Source organism: Barbus barbus, assembly GCF_936440315.1.
Source record: "Barbus barbus genome assembly, chromosome: 24".
Classification (NCBI taxonomy): Eukaryota; Metazoa; Chordata; class Actinopteri; order Cypriniformes; family Cyprinidae; genus Barbus; species Barbus barbus.
In genome coordinates, this window is record NC_136752.1 from 21,029,605 (window position 1) to 21,046,990 (window position 17,386).

General features: G+C 37.5%; 1 protein-coding gene across 3 annotated transcripts in view; it reads right to left on the reverse strand.

The window, feature by feature from the left end:
* The window catches only part of LOC306843812 (kinesin-associated protein 3-like), a 24,955-nt gene continuing 7,569 nt past the window's right edge, over nt 1-17,386 (reverse strand). For 2 of the 3 annotated variants that reach the window (XM_079375488.1, XM_079375486.1), the window contains exons 9-20: nt 16,953-17,131; nt 15,946-16,108; nt 10,952-11,052; nt 8,389-8,497; nt 8,199-8,311; nt 7,934-8,099; nt 7,719-7,844; nt 7,514-7,612; nt 7,327-7,412; nt 5,356-5,542; nt 3,918-4,011; nt 1-1,083 (exon numbers count right to left, since the gene is read on the reverse strand). In XM_079375488.1, coding sequence (XP_079231614.1) covers nt 972-1,083; nt 3,918-4,011; nt 5,356-5,542; nt 7,327-7,412; nt 7,514-7,612; nt 7,719-7,844; nt 7,934-8,099; nt 8,199-8,311; nt 8,389-8,497; nt 10,952-11,052; nt 15,946-16,108; nt 16,953-17,131 — 1,535 coding nt within the window. In that variant the 3' untranslated portion in view covers nt 1-971. The remainder of the gene's footprint in view (nt 1,084-3,917; nt 4,012-5,355; nt 5,543-7,326; nt 7,413-7,513; nt 7,613-7,718; nt 7,845-7,933; nt 8,100-8,198; nt 8,312-8,388; nt 8,498-10,951; nt 11,053-15,945; nt 16,109-16,952; nt 17,132-17,386) is intronic. The other variant, XM_079375487.1, reaches the window with a different exon arrangement.

Here is a 17,386-nt window from a genome sequence, read left to right on the forward strand (position 1 = left end):
GAGCTTTTGCACATCAATTTATCTATTTCATATTGCACCACATTAAATAAAAAGGCATTTTATATAAAACAGTAATTAAGACAAGTGCCAGGCACCAATGAAATTGAGTTTCATAAATACTAAAACGCACATACAGAGACCAGTATTATTTCAAAAGAACACTTGAGTTTGGCTACATTACAAAATACATATGAAGCCGTTAACAGTGCACCAAGCCAAGATGTGTTGTAAAACTGGTACTACAGTATCAAAAGCAAAGAAACAGGCAACATTGTTTTGCACAATCACATTAGTGAGCAGATATTAAGACTGTGGCATCAAGTATGAAATGTATTTTAACAAAATATGTTATTTCAGTTTTGAGTCCTGGTGGGCGGGGGGCAGTGGGGCACTATCATTAAACTGCCCATTAGATCAGTTGCTTTATGTAAACATATGCAAAACTGAAGGAAATCCTATTATGGATGACAATGACTGACTATTAACTATAAATACATGAGTTGCAGCTAAAGCTCCACAATTTTGCTTCCAGAAACCTAAACAACTGTCATGCATTAAATGGATTTGTTTTAAATAGATGGTGTTTTCAACGCTCATAACTTAACTCACCTACATCAATGAGACAGCATGCAACTAAAATCCTACTTTTGTTATATTGCACAGAAAAGGCAATGTGGTGCCATTAGTTTCTTCAGTGTTGACAAGCAATACACAGTAGTAGGCTAAAGTAGGATGTGTTAATACTACATAGAGCTCATAGTGAGGGATGCAAATTATAGCTTCATTAAGAACATTCAGCTTAAAACACATTCAGACTGAGATTCACATGGAATGTAATAAATATCCACATATTACATAGAAAGAAATACTGATGAAGAAAATCAGTAGTGTTGCTTTCATTCGAAATGGTAAAGAGACCTAACTAGCATTTTATTGGTTTTCATAAGTTTTAGGTCTTTCCTGACACTCTCCTACCGTGATGCCGTGTAACCGTAATAAAACTGCTCATCAGGCCGAAAGCCGTAAGCCGTGGCAGGACGTGCGGGAGTCACACCTGTCTGTCCGTACCCGTCTGTCAAAGAACTGGAGGAAGAAAAACAGACAACTGTCAGCCTGAATCATCACTGCTGAAGAGAAAATCATTATGTTAATGTGTATTTTATTAGGAAATTCCTTATGTATGGGTTAGATAAAGGTTATGTGAATCACTAGATGGCGCTCTGATCCTGCAAAACAGAACTACCAAGATTAAATCAGAACTGCTCCAAACCTAGTGAAATAATAAATATATAAGTAGCAATTATAATAAATTATATTTACTTCATATCATATTATATATTATTTACACTAGGAGTTAATAAAATTATATATTATACTATACTATGATATATTATATACACCGGCTGTGTTTACAAATTAAAAATGAGATTTTAAAACCAGAAGTAGTATATTAATTCTTCAAGGCAAACGACTAACGGGATCATGCCACATCAGTTGGAAAGGACTAGTATGATCTGCCTTTAAATAAACAACACCCACCCAACTTTGGCCTGTCTTCTTAAAATATGGGTTGTTTACTTTGCCCCTTCCAGCTCCCATAATGCTGTGTTGTTTTTAGACCAAATCACTTCCAGCGATCGGTTACATGCGTTACCCCCTTCACTCCCAGTACACCCGCCCTCTCAGGGCAGCAAGTCTGTCTTTATCCTCTGAGGAACACCATTGCCGTCTGGGGAAATTTCAGACGTTGTTAAAAAGCTTGAGGAGGAGAGGCTGGATGTCAAAGAATTTGGGTGAAACCGAAGCTTATAACTAACAGAATAAGTTCAAAAGGGTTGATGGGAAGGAAACGGCAGTGTGTTGTAAATCAGATGATCCCTTCAAAGAGTGTCCAGGTAAGAGACAGGCCTTAAAAGTGTGTGTTTGTGTTATGATCATTCTTACAGTGAGTCATTCATCCCAAAGGGATGCTGTCATCCTTTCCAGGAAAGTTGAAAAGATGACCTTTTCTGCAGGTTTCCACAAATAATAATGTTACTAGTGATTCAAACCAACTTTTGTCTAATAATTTATTGTTTATCCTTCTACTATCTTATGAAACACAGCCGTTGGCCCTTTACACTTGAGGGTCACAGTCACAGTGCACTTGGTGATAATCTGAAGATCTGAGGTTGGACGCAAGCTGAAAAAAGACCCCCATGTTTGGCCCCGGTAGACTCTGAGAGTTAACACTGAGGTGAGATCCTGTAAAAAACACCCGAAAACCTCTAAACAAGAAAGTATCTGTGTTGCCAGTCTCTTTCCTTCCTCTGGTGCTCGAAAATTATGATTCTGTTATATTTTCTCACCCTCATGTCTTCAAAAATTTAAATTTATTTATTTTATGAAACACAAAATGAGAAAAGGGGGTACTCTATGAAGTATTTTAAAAGTATTTGCATATGATAGGTTTGAAATGACACAAGGGTAAATGAATTATTATTTACTTACTGAACACAAACTCAAATCAAGTATATAATCAAATCAAGTGTTATCTGCAAACAAATGGTACCTGGCCTTTTCTCAGAGCTGATTTGAATTATTTAGCCATTTGTTCTATTACTTTAAACCAACTGGTCTCTATTAGTGAATATATGAAGTCAGTTCCCCTTAAGTTCACACAGGTGTCCCAGCAGAGTAACCACAGGTGTAGTTCATCACATTAACTCTGGACATGTTACATAACGTTTGCCAACAGAAAGTATCCAAAGAAAGTAAAATAAATAAACGCCACGTGGTTTAACACTTTCTAATGCAACGTCATTTAAACTTTTTGTGTATCTTAAGTGTCCAAATACTTTTTGTGGGAACTGTACTCGTCCTGTTTGGCTCTGGGAATGTTTCATTAAAAATAATATTGTACGCTTTACTGCATTAAAATAATTTTACTTTACTTTAAAATATTATATTTTATATGATTTTTGTCTAATCATAACATTCACAATGAGGAACTCCTATTTTTCAAGCAAATGCAGCCAAGAATGTGTTTTTGTTTTTTCTTCTGAAATAACGAAGCGTTCTTTATGTGCTAAATGAAAGATTGCTCTGTGCTATTCTATAAATAAAAGTGATTCTATTAAAGGCTTTTAAAAGAACCGTTCCCAGTGTGTCTGGCTCCTGACTCGGCGCAGGGAAACCTAGGCTGTTCATTGTGTTAACCTGGGTCTCTAACACCACACGGACAAAATGAAAACCACACTTTCAGGCCGCCCAATTCCCTTTGCACTCTCAGTATATTCTACAGGTATTGCTTACAAAGAGCTGTGAAAAAAAACATGGCTTCCTCTGCCGCCCTTCTCCCGCTCTTATTCACTTGCTGCTTATTTTTCAGTGCCTCTTCTCTGACTTCACGACTCCAACCTTTCTCTCACAGACTAATGTATAATTTAGCAAGCTCTCACTGTTGTTAGACCTATGTTTAAAGCCTAAACCTATGACTGTCTAATCATTTAAAGGGGTCACTGTATTATCATTAACTGTACCCATATCAAATAATTCCCTCTTTGATTACGGAGTTGAATATTTGGAACAGAGCTCAAATATTTTGCACAGTCCCATGACACAAAGTAGGCCACACCATAAATCATAGCATCAAGTCATCACATTAGTGCTTTTCTGAAACCCCTAAACAGTAGGTATATGGCAACTGAAGCAGATTTGGAAAACGCTAAATAGAGGGAGCTGTGTTTACTCTCAAAGCTGAGGGTATTTCTGTTGGAGGAGTGCTGTGGCCTGCTGGGATGCCGGAGGACTCTTTGACGCAGCACTTTTGAGCCCTTTTCTGCTAAAGCCAACAAAACTGGCAGACAAAGATGTGTGTGTGTATGATGCAGTAATAACAAAAGCCAGTTTGACTAATTCATCATATTTAAATGTACCTGCTGGGGAAACCCTGTGGTCCTAACAGGTCTCCGTTCTGGAAGTCTGTGAAGAACTTTGGACTGATGGCACCATCTGCTGGGATTATTCCATCTGCGGGAATCACAAAGAAGCTAAAGCGCGCTCTGCAGGACATGGAGGCACCAGCGCAAACACTTTTTTTTTTTTGATAAAGGTAAGAGTAATACATCATTCAGACCTGTAAAGGGTCTACTTGTATTTGTGTGCACTCACAATACCAACAAAAGGTTCTTTTATAAAACAAAGAAAACAAACATGATGCGCTTTCTGCCGTCTTTAACAGGAGCGCTTCACAAAAATGAACCGAAGCTGAGCGAATACATGCCTCACAGACATGATAAATATATCTATCAATTATCACTTAACGAAATAAAAAATTTTTAAAACAAAAACTCTTTTATTATAATCTTAATCATAATCAAAGATGCATTTCTCTCTAAAGGCGCGTCTAATGAGGAGACGGCGAGTCAGGATCAGCGTACTCAGAAAACATTAGTTTATTAGTAAATCATTTAAATATCTCTTTACTATTTCCTGCTGACACATTCATGGTTATGCTTGCTGAGGTTTTGCAGCAAGCTTTAGCCTATTGTGTGCATTTGAACGCAGAACTATTCAGCTGCGCTGAAGTCACTTGAGCACGCTGCTGCTGCTGCGGGACACTAAACACCATCGAGCTGCTCTCAGTCGCGGCACGGTCTCGTCTTGTTTCCACCAACGCTGCAATTTTTTTCATCACTAATCGATAGATGTCTACAATATAAAAATAAAGAGAAACCCAAAACAGGCCCGAGGCCTGGCCCGCGTCTGAACTATGACGTGGAAATTGGCAATTAAAATTTGAAAAATTTAAATTATAATTTTAAATTAATTATTTTAAAAAGTAATAATAAAAATAATTTAAAAGTACTGTTTGTTTATAATCTGGGTTTTTAACTAGATTACAGACTACAGAATATTTTATATTTATATATATTATAGATATATTAGAGACTTTTAATTTAATTAAATAAAATTAATTAAAACCACATTAAAATGCCAAAATCAAAAGGTAAATTTAAATCATGTCTTTTTACCCCAATATTTTTTTTTTTAAACATACACATTAAAATCTTCAATCTCACTGAATCAAAAAAAGAAATGTTTATTAAATATATCAATACTTTTACTTCATAAATACGTTTTAAAACAAGCAGTACTGTCATAATTACTGCAGAAATACCACAGAAATATCTTATATATGGGGCTAATATTGTCCACCGTGAAAAAATCATGTCTGATCATTTTGAAAGATATTTTCAAAAACACTAACTCAAAGTATGTTGACGCATCAAAAATGCAAAAATTAAACACCCTATTCATAAGAACTACTATTTAAATTAAGCTATATTTCTTAAAATCCCCGCCCAATATAACCTGCGCTGTAGAAGAGGTCTGGCCGTTCCAGGATGTCACCATTTTGGAGAAAAGGTTCTCCATCATCTCCATACATGAAAGGCTCTGCCTCATCCATCTGCCGGTTCTCCACCATCTCCAGCCACTGAGAGTTATGCCAGCGGAACTTCTCACTCTGGATCTTCTTGCCCCACTCCACATCATATTCCTACAGACACAGACAGAGAGATTATTAGCACAGGACACAGAAAGGCTCTGCCTGTATTGCCTCGCTGCATGTGCCATACCGAAGATGTGGGATGAATCAGGTGCGCTGTGTTGCCTGGCAGACGGATAACATGGTAGTTGTTTATTTTAATTCTACAGGGACTGAGAGTAATAAAACCTCTTTGAGGTTGGTGGAAATAGTTATGCTAAGCAAGCTCTCTGATTAATCATCCCCACACGGGGTGGAAGGCCTGGGGCTCTGATGGCCACCTGAGGCCCAGGCCTCAAACAGGCCTCACTGTCACCGGTCCTGGCCTCACCGGCATACACAGTGACACTTCCTGCCAGGGCACAAATTTATCATTGTTAAGCATTAAAGGCGCCACATGCTGCACTCCTGTGGCCAATCAACGCGATGAATGTGGTCTGATACACTGGCTAATCAATCTTCAAGTAGCTGAGCTCATGACGTTACTGAACATTTGGATCCAGAGCAGGTTTGGGTGTTTTATAAATAAATCTGGGGGGAAAAAAAATCTTCAAGCGTGTCCAGAAATAGCATGTAAAAATGAATTATGAATGACTTCTCCTGTCTGGGTTAAAAACCGCTGTCACTAGGGAAAAAAAGGCTTGGGTATGACAAGACAAAATTAGACAAATTAATTTAAACAATATTCATCAGATATTCATATTTGTATAACATAGAAAAAGAAAAAGGGGAAGATGACCAACAACGTGTGTGTGTGAATGTGTGGTTTTCAGCGGTTCTGCGTTCTGTCCAATATCACCACGAGATATTAAGCAGACATCTCCTTCTCTCTCTTTGATGTGGCTCCCTGCTTTAATGGCCCTTTCCGATCAGATGTATGGAACACTTCCCTTGGCCTCAAGACCAGCCATAATTACATTAATCTGAGGCCTGGGACAGATCACTCGTGACAGAGCTGCTTCAGAACGGTTTATACATTTAACCCGCTAGCAACGGCGTTCATCCATTAGTCTTTTATGTCAAATGACCCTGACTACAAACCGTATGTGCCATATTTATCATTAACAATGAAGACAATTGGATGGTCTCCCTCTTGACTCAGTCAAAACAAAAGAAGAGAGGAAGAAGATTTGGCAAAAAAGTTTGGAACAGTTCTTTACAGCGTTATTGTTAACTAAGTCTAAAATTATTAAAACTGATTTACGTTAGGTGATATGAAACCGAAATAAAACATGAATGTTAGATGAAAAACTTGAATGACTAATGTCACCTTGACAACTAACTGAAATATAACTGAAATTAAAGCTGCAGTCTGTAGGTTTTGCCTCTTTGTCGCCATTTCTGTTTGAAAACCTGGAATTGCAGCTCTGTGCGGAATTATCTTGTTTGCGTGGGCTATGCTCCGGCATGGTCTAATCCGATTCAATGATCTATGCTAAGCTAAGCTAAAAGTGCTACCGCCAGATCCGGAGATCGGCTGAATGGATTCAAAAATGGTAAAACTCAACTGTTTAACTCTACGGGAGTTGTAAAATGAGCCTATTTTCAAAAAAAGTAGAGTGTTCCTTTAAGTTGAAGTACTAAAATAATTAAAACTAAATAAATAGAAAAGCAAAATAGAAGTATAAAAAAACAAATAAAAATGACAAAAGCACATTTCTCTGAATTACTAAAATTACAATGAATACTAAAAATATAAAAATAAAGCCTTGTTCAGAATATATAGGTCAAACAAACAACTTGAAATTGGTGGAAAAAACAGCCCACTACTTGAGGTATAGCTGATTCATACTCACAGCAATGATGTCCAATGTATTGTCACACACTTTGCGTATTTCTGCATTTTTGTCGTGCATCAGGTCAATGAGATACGCAGGAGCCTCTGATAAGATAACAGTCAAGGACAAAAACTTTGATAGAGGAATCGCTGTATGACTGAACAACAACATCACGCAACTGCAAGTTTTACAAGATTAAGGATACGTGTTTCTTTTATGATGACATCTCGGGTGGCCTGGTGAAACACCATTTGGTAAAAGACGTACACAATCTGACAGACAAACTCATCATCTTCTTGCTGGGCTGAGGATGGAAGAAAGAAAGAGATGATCATTTCTCTACTTCCACTAACATACGTCAAAAGAAACAGGCATTTTAAAAGCACTGTGATGGCATGAATGTTTCCTACCATTCAGCAGCTCTATTAGAGCAGGAATGATGCCTGATTTGGCCAACATTACAGCACAGGAGTCGTCCATGGAGACAGTGCCAATCATGATCACCACCTCCAGAATGAGGTCATCCTCTGCAGAGCCTAAAAGCCACATATCATGAGACCTTACAACTAATATTCTCATATATTGTGAATTCTGATGTAAAACAGTAAAGTTGATTGAGACAGACCTGGTTTGAGGTGGTCTTTGAGATAAGGCACCAGGTTGTACTCCTTTAGCACAAGTTCCCAGTCAAGATCAGGAATAGTAAGATTGGAAAGAGTTCCCAAGCTCTCAATCACAAACTCCTCCTCTTCCTTCAGTCCGATCGGAGCCGCCAGGTCACCGACATAATCCTCAAACACATCAAATGCTTATTAGTTTTCAATGTAATAAACATCAATGAAAATTTCTACATAAACTTGGGTGAGTATATTCTCGGTTTTGACTCTTACAATGAAAAGATTTTTAGAAGGTCCATCATGCTGAGATATATTTCGGATCATCTTCATCATCAGAGGATCTTTTAGCTTTAGTGCTCTCTTCATCAGCATCTTCAGACCATTGCCTTCGATGGAAACATTAAATTCAGCACTGAGTCTACTGTTCAATGTTTTTTGGTTGTGCATTTGTATCTGCTCTCACCTTCACACATGATCTGGGCATTCCTCTTGTTGGCAGCCAGGTTGATGCAGAAGGAAATGAGCTCAGCGTCAATCCTCTCCTCACCACAATCAAACAACATCTTCATTACCTTACCAACAAATCACCAGGAAATAACAGAAAGAAACAGTCAGAGCACTTGCCACAGCAGCCATTACTCCAGTCTTCAGTGTCACATGATCCTTCAGAAATCATTGTGATATACTGAATTGGTGCTAAAGAAACATTTCTTAGTATGGTCAATGTTGAAAACAGCTGTGCTGTGAAAAGTTTTGTGGAAATTGTGATACATTTCTTTGATTATGTAGAAATATTTTGTAACATTATATCTTTACTGTCACTTCACTGATGACTTCAATTTAATGCATTCTTTCTGAATAAAAGTATTATTTTATTTTAAAAAATTACTTACTGACATCAAAGTCAGCTAGGCTTAGTGTGTGTATATGTTCAATTTTAGTCCAGTTACCTCATACCCAAAAGCTTCAAGCTCAAGTGCCCCCTTCTTTCTTGAAAGATCCAACTCAACAAAGTCAGCACGCACCTTGAAGTCCTGACCAGCCTAGAACTTTAATCAAACCCGCCTTTGTCACACAAAAAAAAGCTGACAGACCTGAAACATTTTTTCCAAACTCCCGCGCCCAATTTGTAAGTTTCCCAGACGTCCAGGGATTCCTGATTTTCTCAAGCGAATCTTAACTTTAGACACGAACCTTACATGTCACTCTGCATTAGCTTGGCTAACGTCACCACACCCCGAGCGGAACAGAGGACTGGACTCTGCTACCTGAGGGGACGGTAGGGGTCCAGGAAGGGAGCGTGGGGGAAAAGGGACTGGGCAGAGGTCCAGGCCTGGGCTGAAGTGGTCAAGGGATGTCAACATCGCCCCCTGACGTTAACGATAAGCAGGAGGCCCGGAGAGAGAGTAAGAAGGCAGCGGTGAGTATGCAAAGCATACAGTCCCATACAGAGTATCACATAGCAGCCGCCCTGCAGCCTAAATCACAGTGGCTAGACTTACTGGCACCTGCCCTGCTTTCACATGCAACATCCAGTCGCCCCACCAAAACCTTGGTAACCCCCAGCCTGCAGTCACCATGTTTTCATCTCTCTAGTCACCCAATTTGACCACGAAGGGCCTTTCTATTTCCTTTCTTCTTATACTTTAATGTCTGATGGTTCCTTATTCTGAATGTTAACTATAATCTCTAACATGCTTCTGTGATCTAATTTAAATGTGATTTAAAGTTTCTTTAACAATCCATAGTAGGGGTGTAACAGTGCACAAACATGGCAGTTCGGTATATATATATATATATACACACACACACACACATACATACATATATATACATATACACATATATATACACATATATATATCTATATATATATATATTTGTTTTTTTTTTAGATTTTTCTTCAAATAAATTCAATTACAATTAAAATGTTCTACCTCAGTTTCTGCTCTAGCCCTTTTACATTACTATAAGGTTACAATGAACAACAGAGAGCTCAATTTTAAATTCAATTACTATTTATTTTTAACTATAATAATTAACACTCAAAACACTTAAAAAATTTGTATGCAAACATGTAAATCGCACATAATGCAGTTTTTAAATTAACTTCTAAATTATACAATAAAATTTCTATTTGTTGTTGACAATCATTTACACAGTGGCTGTCATAACTTGTTTCATAAAATATTTAATTAAACATACATTAAATAATACATCACTAACAGTTAAAGTAAAATATAATTAAGTATATAGTCTAATATTTCTCAAAATGCTCTTCTCTAGACTTAAATTTTCTAGCTAATAACGAGCTGTAGACACTGATGACTTGCCAGAAGTAAATGAAATGCTACATGACATTTTGTTTACAAGCTGTTTTATTGACGTATTTCTGCAATTGAAACTCTGATTGAGCGAATACATGAGATGTTCATTCATGTTTATTTCACATTTAAACTAGTACTAAAGAGGAAGTGATTATGGCGCAGAGGCTTTAAACAGCGACGCCACATCAAAGAGCGCCAAAATGGAATTTATTGTCTGAATTTCCTCAAAAAATGGAATGATTTGTTCGGTACACATGCATACCGAACCGAAAGACCCGTACCGAAGATTTTCGGTATGAATATGTGTACCGTTACACCCCTAACACATAGTGACCCAAAGAAAAAAAGGGCGAAAGCTGCACTGGGTTCTCAAACCTTTTGACCACTGGATTTCCAAGATTTTTCCAGCTATTTGTGATCAACTGATACCGTCTACACTGGATGCAAAGCATCATGATGCAACAAGACAGTGACAGTAAACTCATGCTGTTCTAGTTCTGACGTACTCCACATTTCCAAAAACAGTATAAATGGATTTGGAACTTTAAATTTGATGCATCAAACGTAGACAGCTTCAAACTGTTGCGGTGTGGCACAATGGAACAACGGTCACACCCGATGTTGACATGATGTGAGAGTGGATATAGACCTCTCCTGTCCCCTGCTATAAGATCATGCTAATGCAGGCTGATCTCTCACCTGTGGAATGCAATCCGTGTAGGCAAACATAGACTTGAAACGGTCGTCCATACTGATGTGGTACAGAATGCACATGGCGATCTGTCTCTGCGCTTCGTCTCCTGAAAGACAAGCACACACAAGCCATGAATGGACAGACACAATCTGCATATTCAAGGTAGCCTGAACTACACCTTCTTCTTTAGTAGAAATAGACAGCAAGATAAACAGGACAGCACCAGATTGCACTTTTGAGCATTCGATTCTGATTTGAGTCACGAGTGTCCCAATATTTATGGAATGAGACACTTTTTGGTCATTACTGTGGACCTATGCGACCATTCAAAAATCTGTGGTCAGTAACACTTTTTTTGTTGGAAAGAAAGAAAATAATCCTGTTGTTGATAAAAGATGCATTATATTGAACAAAATTTACAGTAAATACTTGTACACAGATGCTGTTCATCAATGGACTCATCAAAAAATTCTACAAAACAATGTACCATGGTTTCCACAAAAATATTAAGCATCAAACTAATAATAACAAGAAATATTTATTGAGCATCCAATCAGCATATTAGAATGATTTCTGAAGGATCATGTGGCACTGAAGACTTGACAGTTCTAAATCGTAATAATATTTCACAATATCATTGTTTTTACTTTAGTTTTAATCAAATAACTTTAACCTTGCTTGGCAAAAGATAAAAAAAATTCCAAAAACAATTAAAAATCTTACCAACTCAGTAGTGTTATTAAAGACAAAGCAAATCTGCAAGAATTACTTTGTTAATCTTAGGATTTTTTAAAGATCTGGTATTTATTTCAGGCCTGAGTAATTCTGACCCTGAGAAAGCAGACTGAAACCTGGACCTGGTAAGAACCTGAGCCTCCGACTTAATCAGACAGACAGACCCAGACCCCGAGAGAGGGAAGAGGGGGTGGGGACGGGTCGGAGCCGGCCATGGACCCTTTAGGCAAGGTTATCTCAGCCTATTGGAGCCAGATGTGCTCCCAGAGACCCCTGAAAAGAGAAGGGCTTCTCCATTTAATTGGGGAAAAGAGGAGGAAGCATAAATTTTACTGCCATTAATAACTTCAAGCCAAGCTGCTCTGCACCGCTAGCACCACGATTGGCCTACACATGTGCTTCTCATTAGTGAAAGACACACACAAGCGTACAAACGAGCTCTAGCGCACACTCAGAGGTCAAGCGCAAACACACACACGCAAACCCCGAGTTAACGCCTCGGCCTGCACGTCGGGAGAGGAAAACGGGGGATCCTTTATGAGGATGGAGGAGAAGGGCCTGTAAAAATGTTCAAAACAGCCCCGGAGCCTGGGAGAAAAAAGCCCATTAAAAATTCATTATCCTGTTCAGGGTGCGTTTAGTGGGAGAGCAGGAGAGCTAAACTTCAATTGCACCCCAGTAAGATTTAAACCACCCAACCGCCATAAAACCACAGCAGCCAGGCCTTCAGGTGACCACTACAACCCTAGTGTCTTTCAGAGCTGATCGAGACATTGATTACACACTATTGGTAAACAGGGATCAAGTTGGTCGACTAGTGATCCAATAACCAATTACTCAATTAGGAGGGGAGGTTGACTTGTTTATCTAGATTTATTTTTTTTTAATATATATATATATATATATATATATATATATATATATATATATATATATATATATATATATATATATATATATATATATATATGTGCGTGTGTGTGTGTATATGTATATATATATATATATATATATATATATGTGTGTGTGTGTATATAGATATATATATGTGTGTGTGTGTATATACATACACATTTTATTCTTTTATTTTTTATACAAAATTTGCAACAATTTAAACCACACAACCTCATCGATGTTAACCTGCTATATAACATTATCTAAGTGAAAAAAACAACAACAATATAAAATGCTTTTCAGAAAAACACACATTTGTTTTGAAAGTGGCAGTGGGTGGCATTTGTAGGCAATATATAAGTGATATATAAGCAGTGGCGTGCTGTGTGACAGGCGAAATGGTGATTTCGTTCTGCACTTGGATGTAGACTTCTTCCTGTACTGCAAATAAATGATCGTCTTACACAGTAAGAAAGTCTTGTTTTCCAGAACAAATATCTAAACATTCTTAAATCAAGATTGACTTGAAGTAAAATGTATAAAATTAAGTGAGTTTTTGCTTAAAATAAGAAAGATATCTTTCAATAAAAAATAAATTTGATGTCCCATGTGACCATGTTCTTATCCCATTAGCAGATAATATTCCTTGTTTTAAGAAAAAACTAAATTTTTATACATATTTTAGAAAACAACTCTTATTTTTGTGTCACTTTGCTTCTCAAGTAAATGCATCTTGATTTAAGAATGTTTAGATATAGATAAACAAGACAAAACTAATAAGAAAAGTAATTTTTTGCGCAGTGTGATCTAAGAGGGCTCAGTTGGTTCTGGTTCTGAGATAATTCATCAAGGAGGTTTGAGAGGGTACAAAACTTCACTTTCATCTTCTCAGCAAGGTCAGAAGAGCAGATAGGAGCCTCACTCAGTGCACGCTGAAGATTCATGAGGCATTTGCAATAATCTGACAGGACTGGACGTCACATTCTTACAAAGCAGACCAGATAAAAGCAGAGATTACACACACCTTCAAAAAATACTTACAAAAACATCACATCATCCACACTAGTGCAAAGGACCATTAGCTGTTGGCAGCCAGTCCAAAATGTTCATAAAGAATGAGTAGTTGTATGTGTCTGACGGAGAGAGAAAATCTCCATAAGCCACTAAATGTGGACTTCCCTCGTGCTGGAAGAACAACATTTACTTTAGAGCCGAAGCTGTTTTTTTAACAAATATATTACATTAATTGCACGGGACACACGACACCCCCCTGAGGCCTTGCAAAAAACACATTTTTGGTGCCAAAGCCAACCACGCCTGTATATATAGTCCATGCACCAATCGTGTGTTTCGTTTCATCTCGAGAAGTGGTCTTTGAAAGACAGGACAGAGCCAGACTGTAACTGCTTTATGAGGCTAAAAAACGTTTGCATCCTCAAACACAACATAAATAACTAGTAGATTTACTGTCTACTACTTATGCTGTCTCAATGGTTGTAACATAGCAAGTCTGTCAAATGGACAATTAATTTGTCTGAATAATAATTTGAAATCATAACCATGAGATAAAATAGGGTCAAGGCATTTCAAGAGCAATGTGGGTTTGAAACAGCTCACAAAATTTAGAGCATATTCCCATTTTTGTCTTGCCCTCGCTCTACTATGAGCATATATAAAATAATAAAGACTTAAAAACTAAAATAAAAAATAAAAATAAAATGTCAATAATTAAAAAATAAAAATTAAATTTTTGATTATCTCTACTATCTATACACACACACACACACACACACACACACACACACATAATATATATACAGTGCCCTCCTTAAGTATTGGAACAGTAAAGACTAAATTGCTCTGTTGGCTGTGGAGTGAAGACATTTGCAAATATGATTAAAAGATGAATATGAGACAAAACTACAGAATGTCACATTTTATTACTAGCCATTTCAACACATATGTTTTACCAAATAAAAAGATCAGCACTTTTAGTGTTCATCCCACTCATTGATGTGAGCAGTATTGGGACAGTTGAACATAAGGCAGATATAAAAGATTAAAAGCTATTATTTATTTGCAGATCCCTTGCACACAATCACAGCAGTTTTGGGGAGTTTCTGCCTTTACTCTCCTCTTCAGCTGGTGAAATTCATGTTCAATCGGATTTAAATCTGGAGATTGACTTGGGCAATCTAAGACTTTCCATTTCTTTGCCCTTATAAATTCCTTGACTGAACTGGCAGGGTGTTTTGGGTCATTGTCCTGATGCAATATGAAGCACTTCCCAATGAATCTGGTGGCATTTTCTTGAATATTGGTAGGCCTCCACCATGATTTACAGATGAGGCTGTATGCTTGGGATCATTTGCAGTTCCCTTTTTTTCTCCACATTTTTGCTTTCCCATCACTTAGATAAAGGTTCATCTTTGTCTCATCGGTCCATAAACACAGTTCCAAAACTCTTCTGGCTCACCTTTGTGCTTTTTTGCAAACTCTAATTTTGCCTTTCTATTTTTGGTGCTGGTCAGAGGTTTGCATCTTGCTGTGTAGCATCTGTAATTCTGTGTCAAAGTCACAGCATCACCCCAGCTTTCTGGAAGTTGTTGGTGATTTTACAGACACATCTTTTAGGGTTCATTTTCACAGCTTTTATGATTTGTCTGTCATCAGCTACTGTTGTTTTCTCAGCCGATCAGGTCGTTGTTGGTTGCTGGTGGTTTCCAAACTATTGATTTCTCCATGCCCTTTGTTTTTGCTATAGCTCTAATTGACTTCCTCTTTTCTTTTAGCATCCAAATTGCTTGCTTTTCTCTCAAAGTTAGCGCCCTCATCTTCATCCTAGTTTGTGTGTGTCATCATCGAATGCAAGATTCAGAATGCAGAAGTAATGGATATAACTGATACGACACATTCCCTGCTTTTAATATGTGAAGAATTAATGCAAAAGGACACAGCTGATCACTTAGAAAGACCTGTGAGGCAACTGTTCCAATACTTATGCTCACATCAGGGGGATGAAACTCTAAAAGTGCTGAACTTCTTAGCTGGTAAAACATCTACGTCTTAAATCACCCAATAATAAAATGTGACATTCTGTAGTTTTGTCTCATATTCATCTTTTAATCATATTTGTAAATGTCTTAACTCCACAGCCAATAGAGCAATTTTGTCTTTACTGTTCCAATACTTTTAGAGGGCACTGTATTTATAAAACAAAAATAATACAATTATAATATATAAAATAAAATAATTGTATTATATTTGTATTACAATTACAATATATAAAATCAAATAATAAAATGATAATGTATTTAAAATAAAATAAAAAAATAAAATGCTTAACCAAAAACACCTGCAGGAATCTTACCTAACAGTGAGGTGAGTTTGGGCAGAAGGTCCGCCTGCACCATCTTGCTGCGGAGGCCGGTGTCAAAGGAGAGATTAAGGAGAAGGCGAAGGGTTACGTTCAGGAGATCTTCATGTTCACAGGGCACCAGTTTTGCCAGCTTCTCTACTGTATCTATCTCAGCCTATAAAAGAGAGAGAGGTGATTGTGATGGAGTGATGTAGGAAACTGTTGTCAGGTCAGTCAGTTAGTTCTTTATGTGCCTGTGGCTTTGCTTGTTAACACATCTGCTTGTTCCAGCTGTGGTCAAACACAGCCACAGATGGGACAGCCCAGCAGAAACGTGATCCCTATTAAAGCCACTGTTCACAGCCTGGAACCAGTTTTCAAATCAAGCCTTCAATGTTAATAACTGCCTACATCTATAACCTTGCATTCACAGTCGGCGTCAAACAACGAGACAGAACCGTCATCTCCACACGATTGAAAGCATTTAATTAATCATACAAGAATGCATTATTGTGGTAAATCATTTGTCAAAGTCGTAATAACTTTTGCTTGGCTGCCTCGACAAATGTGTTTAATTTAGAAGATCAGAAATTAGCTGATTAATGAATCCAAATAAATGATTGCTTAGATAACCTTTGGTCTAGAGTTAAGTGTGTGATTGGTTGCAGGTGGAGGAAGTGTGGGATAAGTGGTCGACTAAACAGTACAGCTAAACTGTCTTGAAGCAATACAGAACATCAAATGAGCAAAACGTTATGAGAACAGGTGTGGCTGATTTAGAAAGGAGAGAGTAATAATATGAAAGTGACAACTAGGGTGGTGTAGCCTTGTGGGGTTTGAACCAGCAACCTCAAAGGTTGCAATCTTTAAGCACAGCATTTAAACACCCCATGAATTCAAAATTGGAGTTCTGGGGCTATTAGAGCATGTCTGTAAGCTTTTAAGGCATCAGTGTACTACTACAGGTTAACAGAATAAATAAGTCACTTTGGATAAAAGCATCTGACAGTATTCTTTACCATGTCATTCTTATTTTCTAAGAAGATACTGAGTTTCTTGAGGAAGGACACCACCAGCACCAGTAGCTCCTCACTGTCTCTGTCCAGCGTTTTCACCAGAAGGTGGACAATGTTCTTGTTCCTCATCTTCAGCTCTGTGCGAGTGTCCTCAGACAGATTCAGCAGCAGGTACAGAGCAACTGATGGCACAGAAACACAAACAGCAAAGTTATCAATACATTTTCAAATCTGTATTTAAAACAGGAAGCAGATTGTGCGCTTAGAGTGCTTTTTAGGTTCAAACTGTATTGTTCAAAAGTCTGTATTGTAAAAAAAAAAATGTATTTCGCAAAGAGGCATTAAACATCAAACATGAATTTTTTACAATAATACAAAAGATTTTTCAAATAATGTTCTTATGAACTTTCTATTTATCAAACAATCCTGAAAAATAT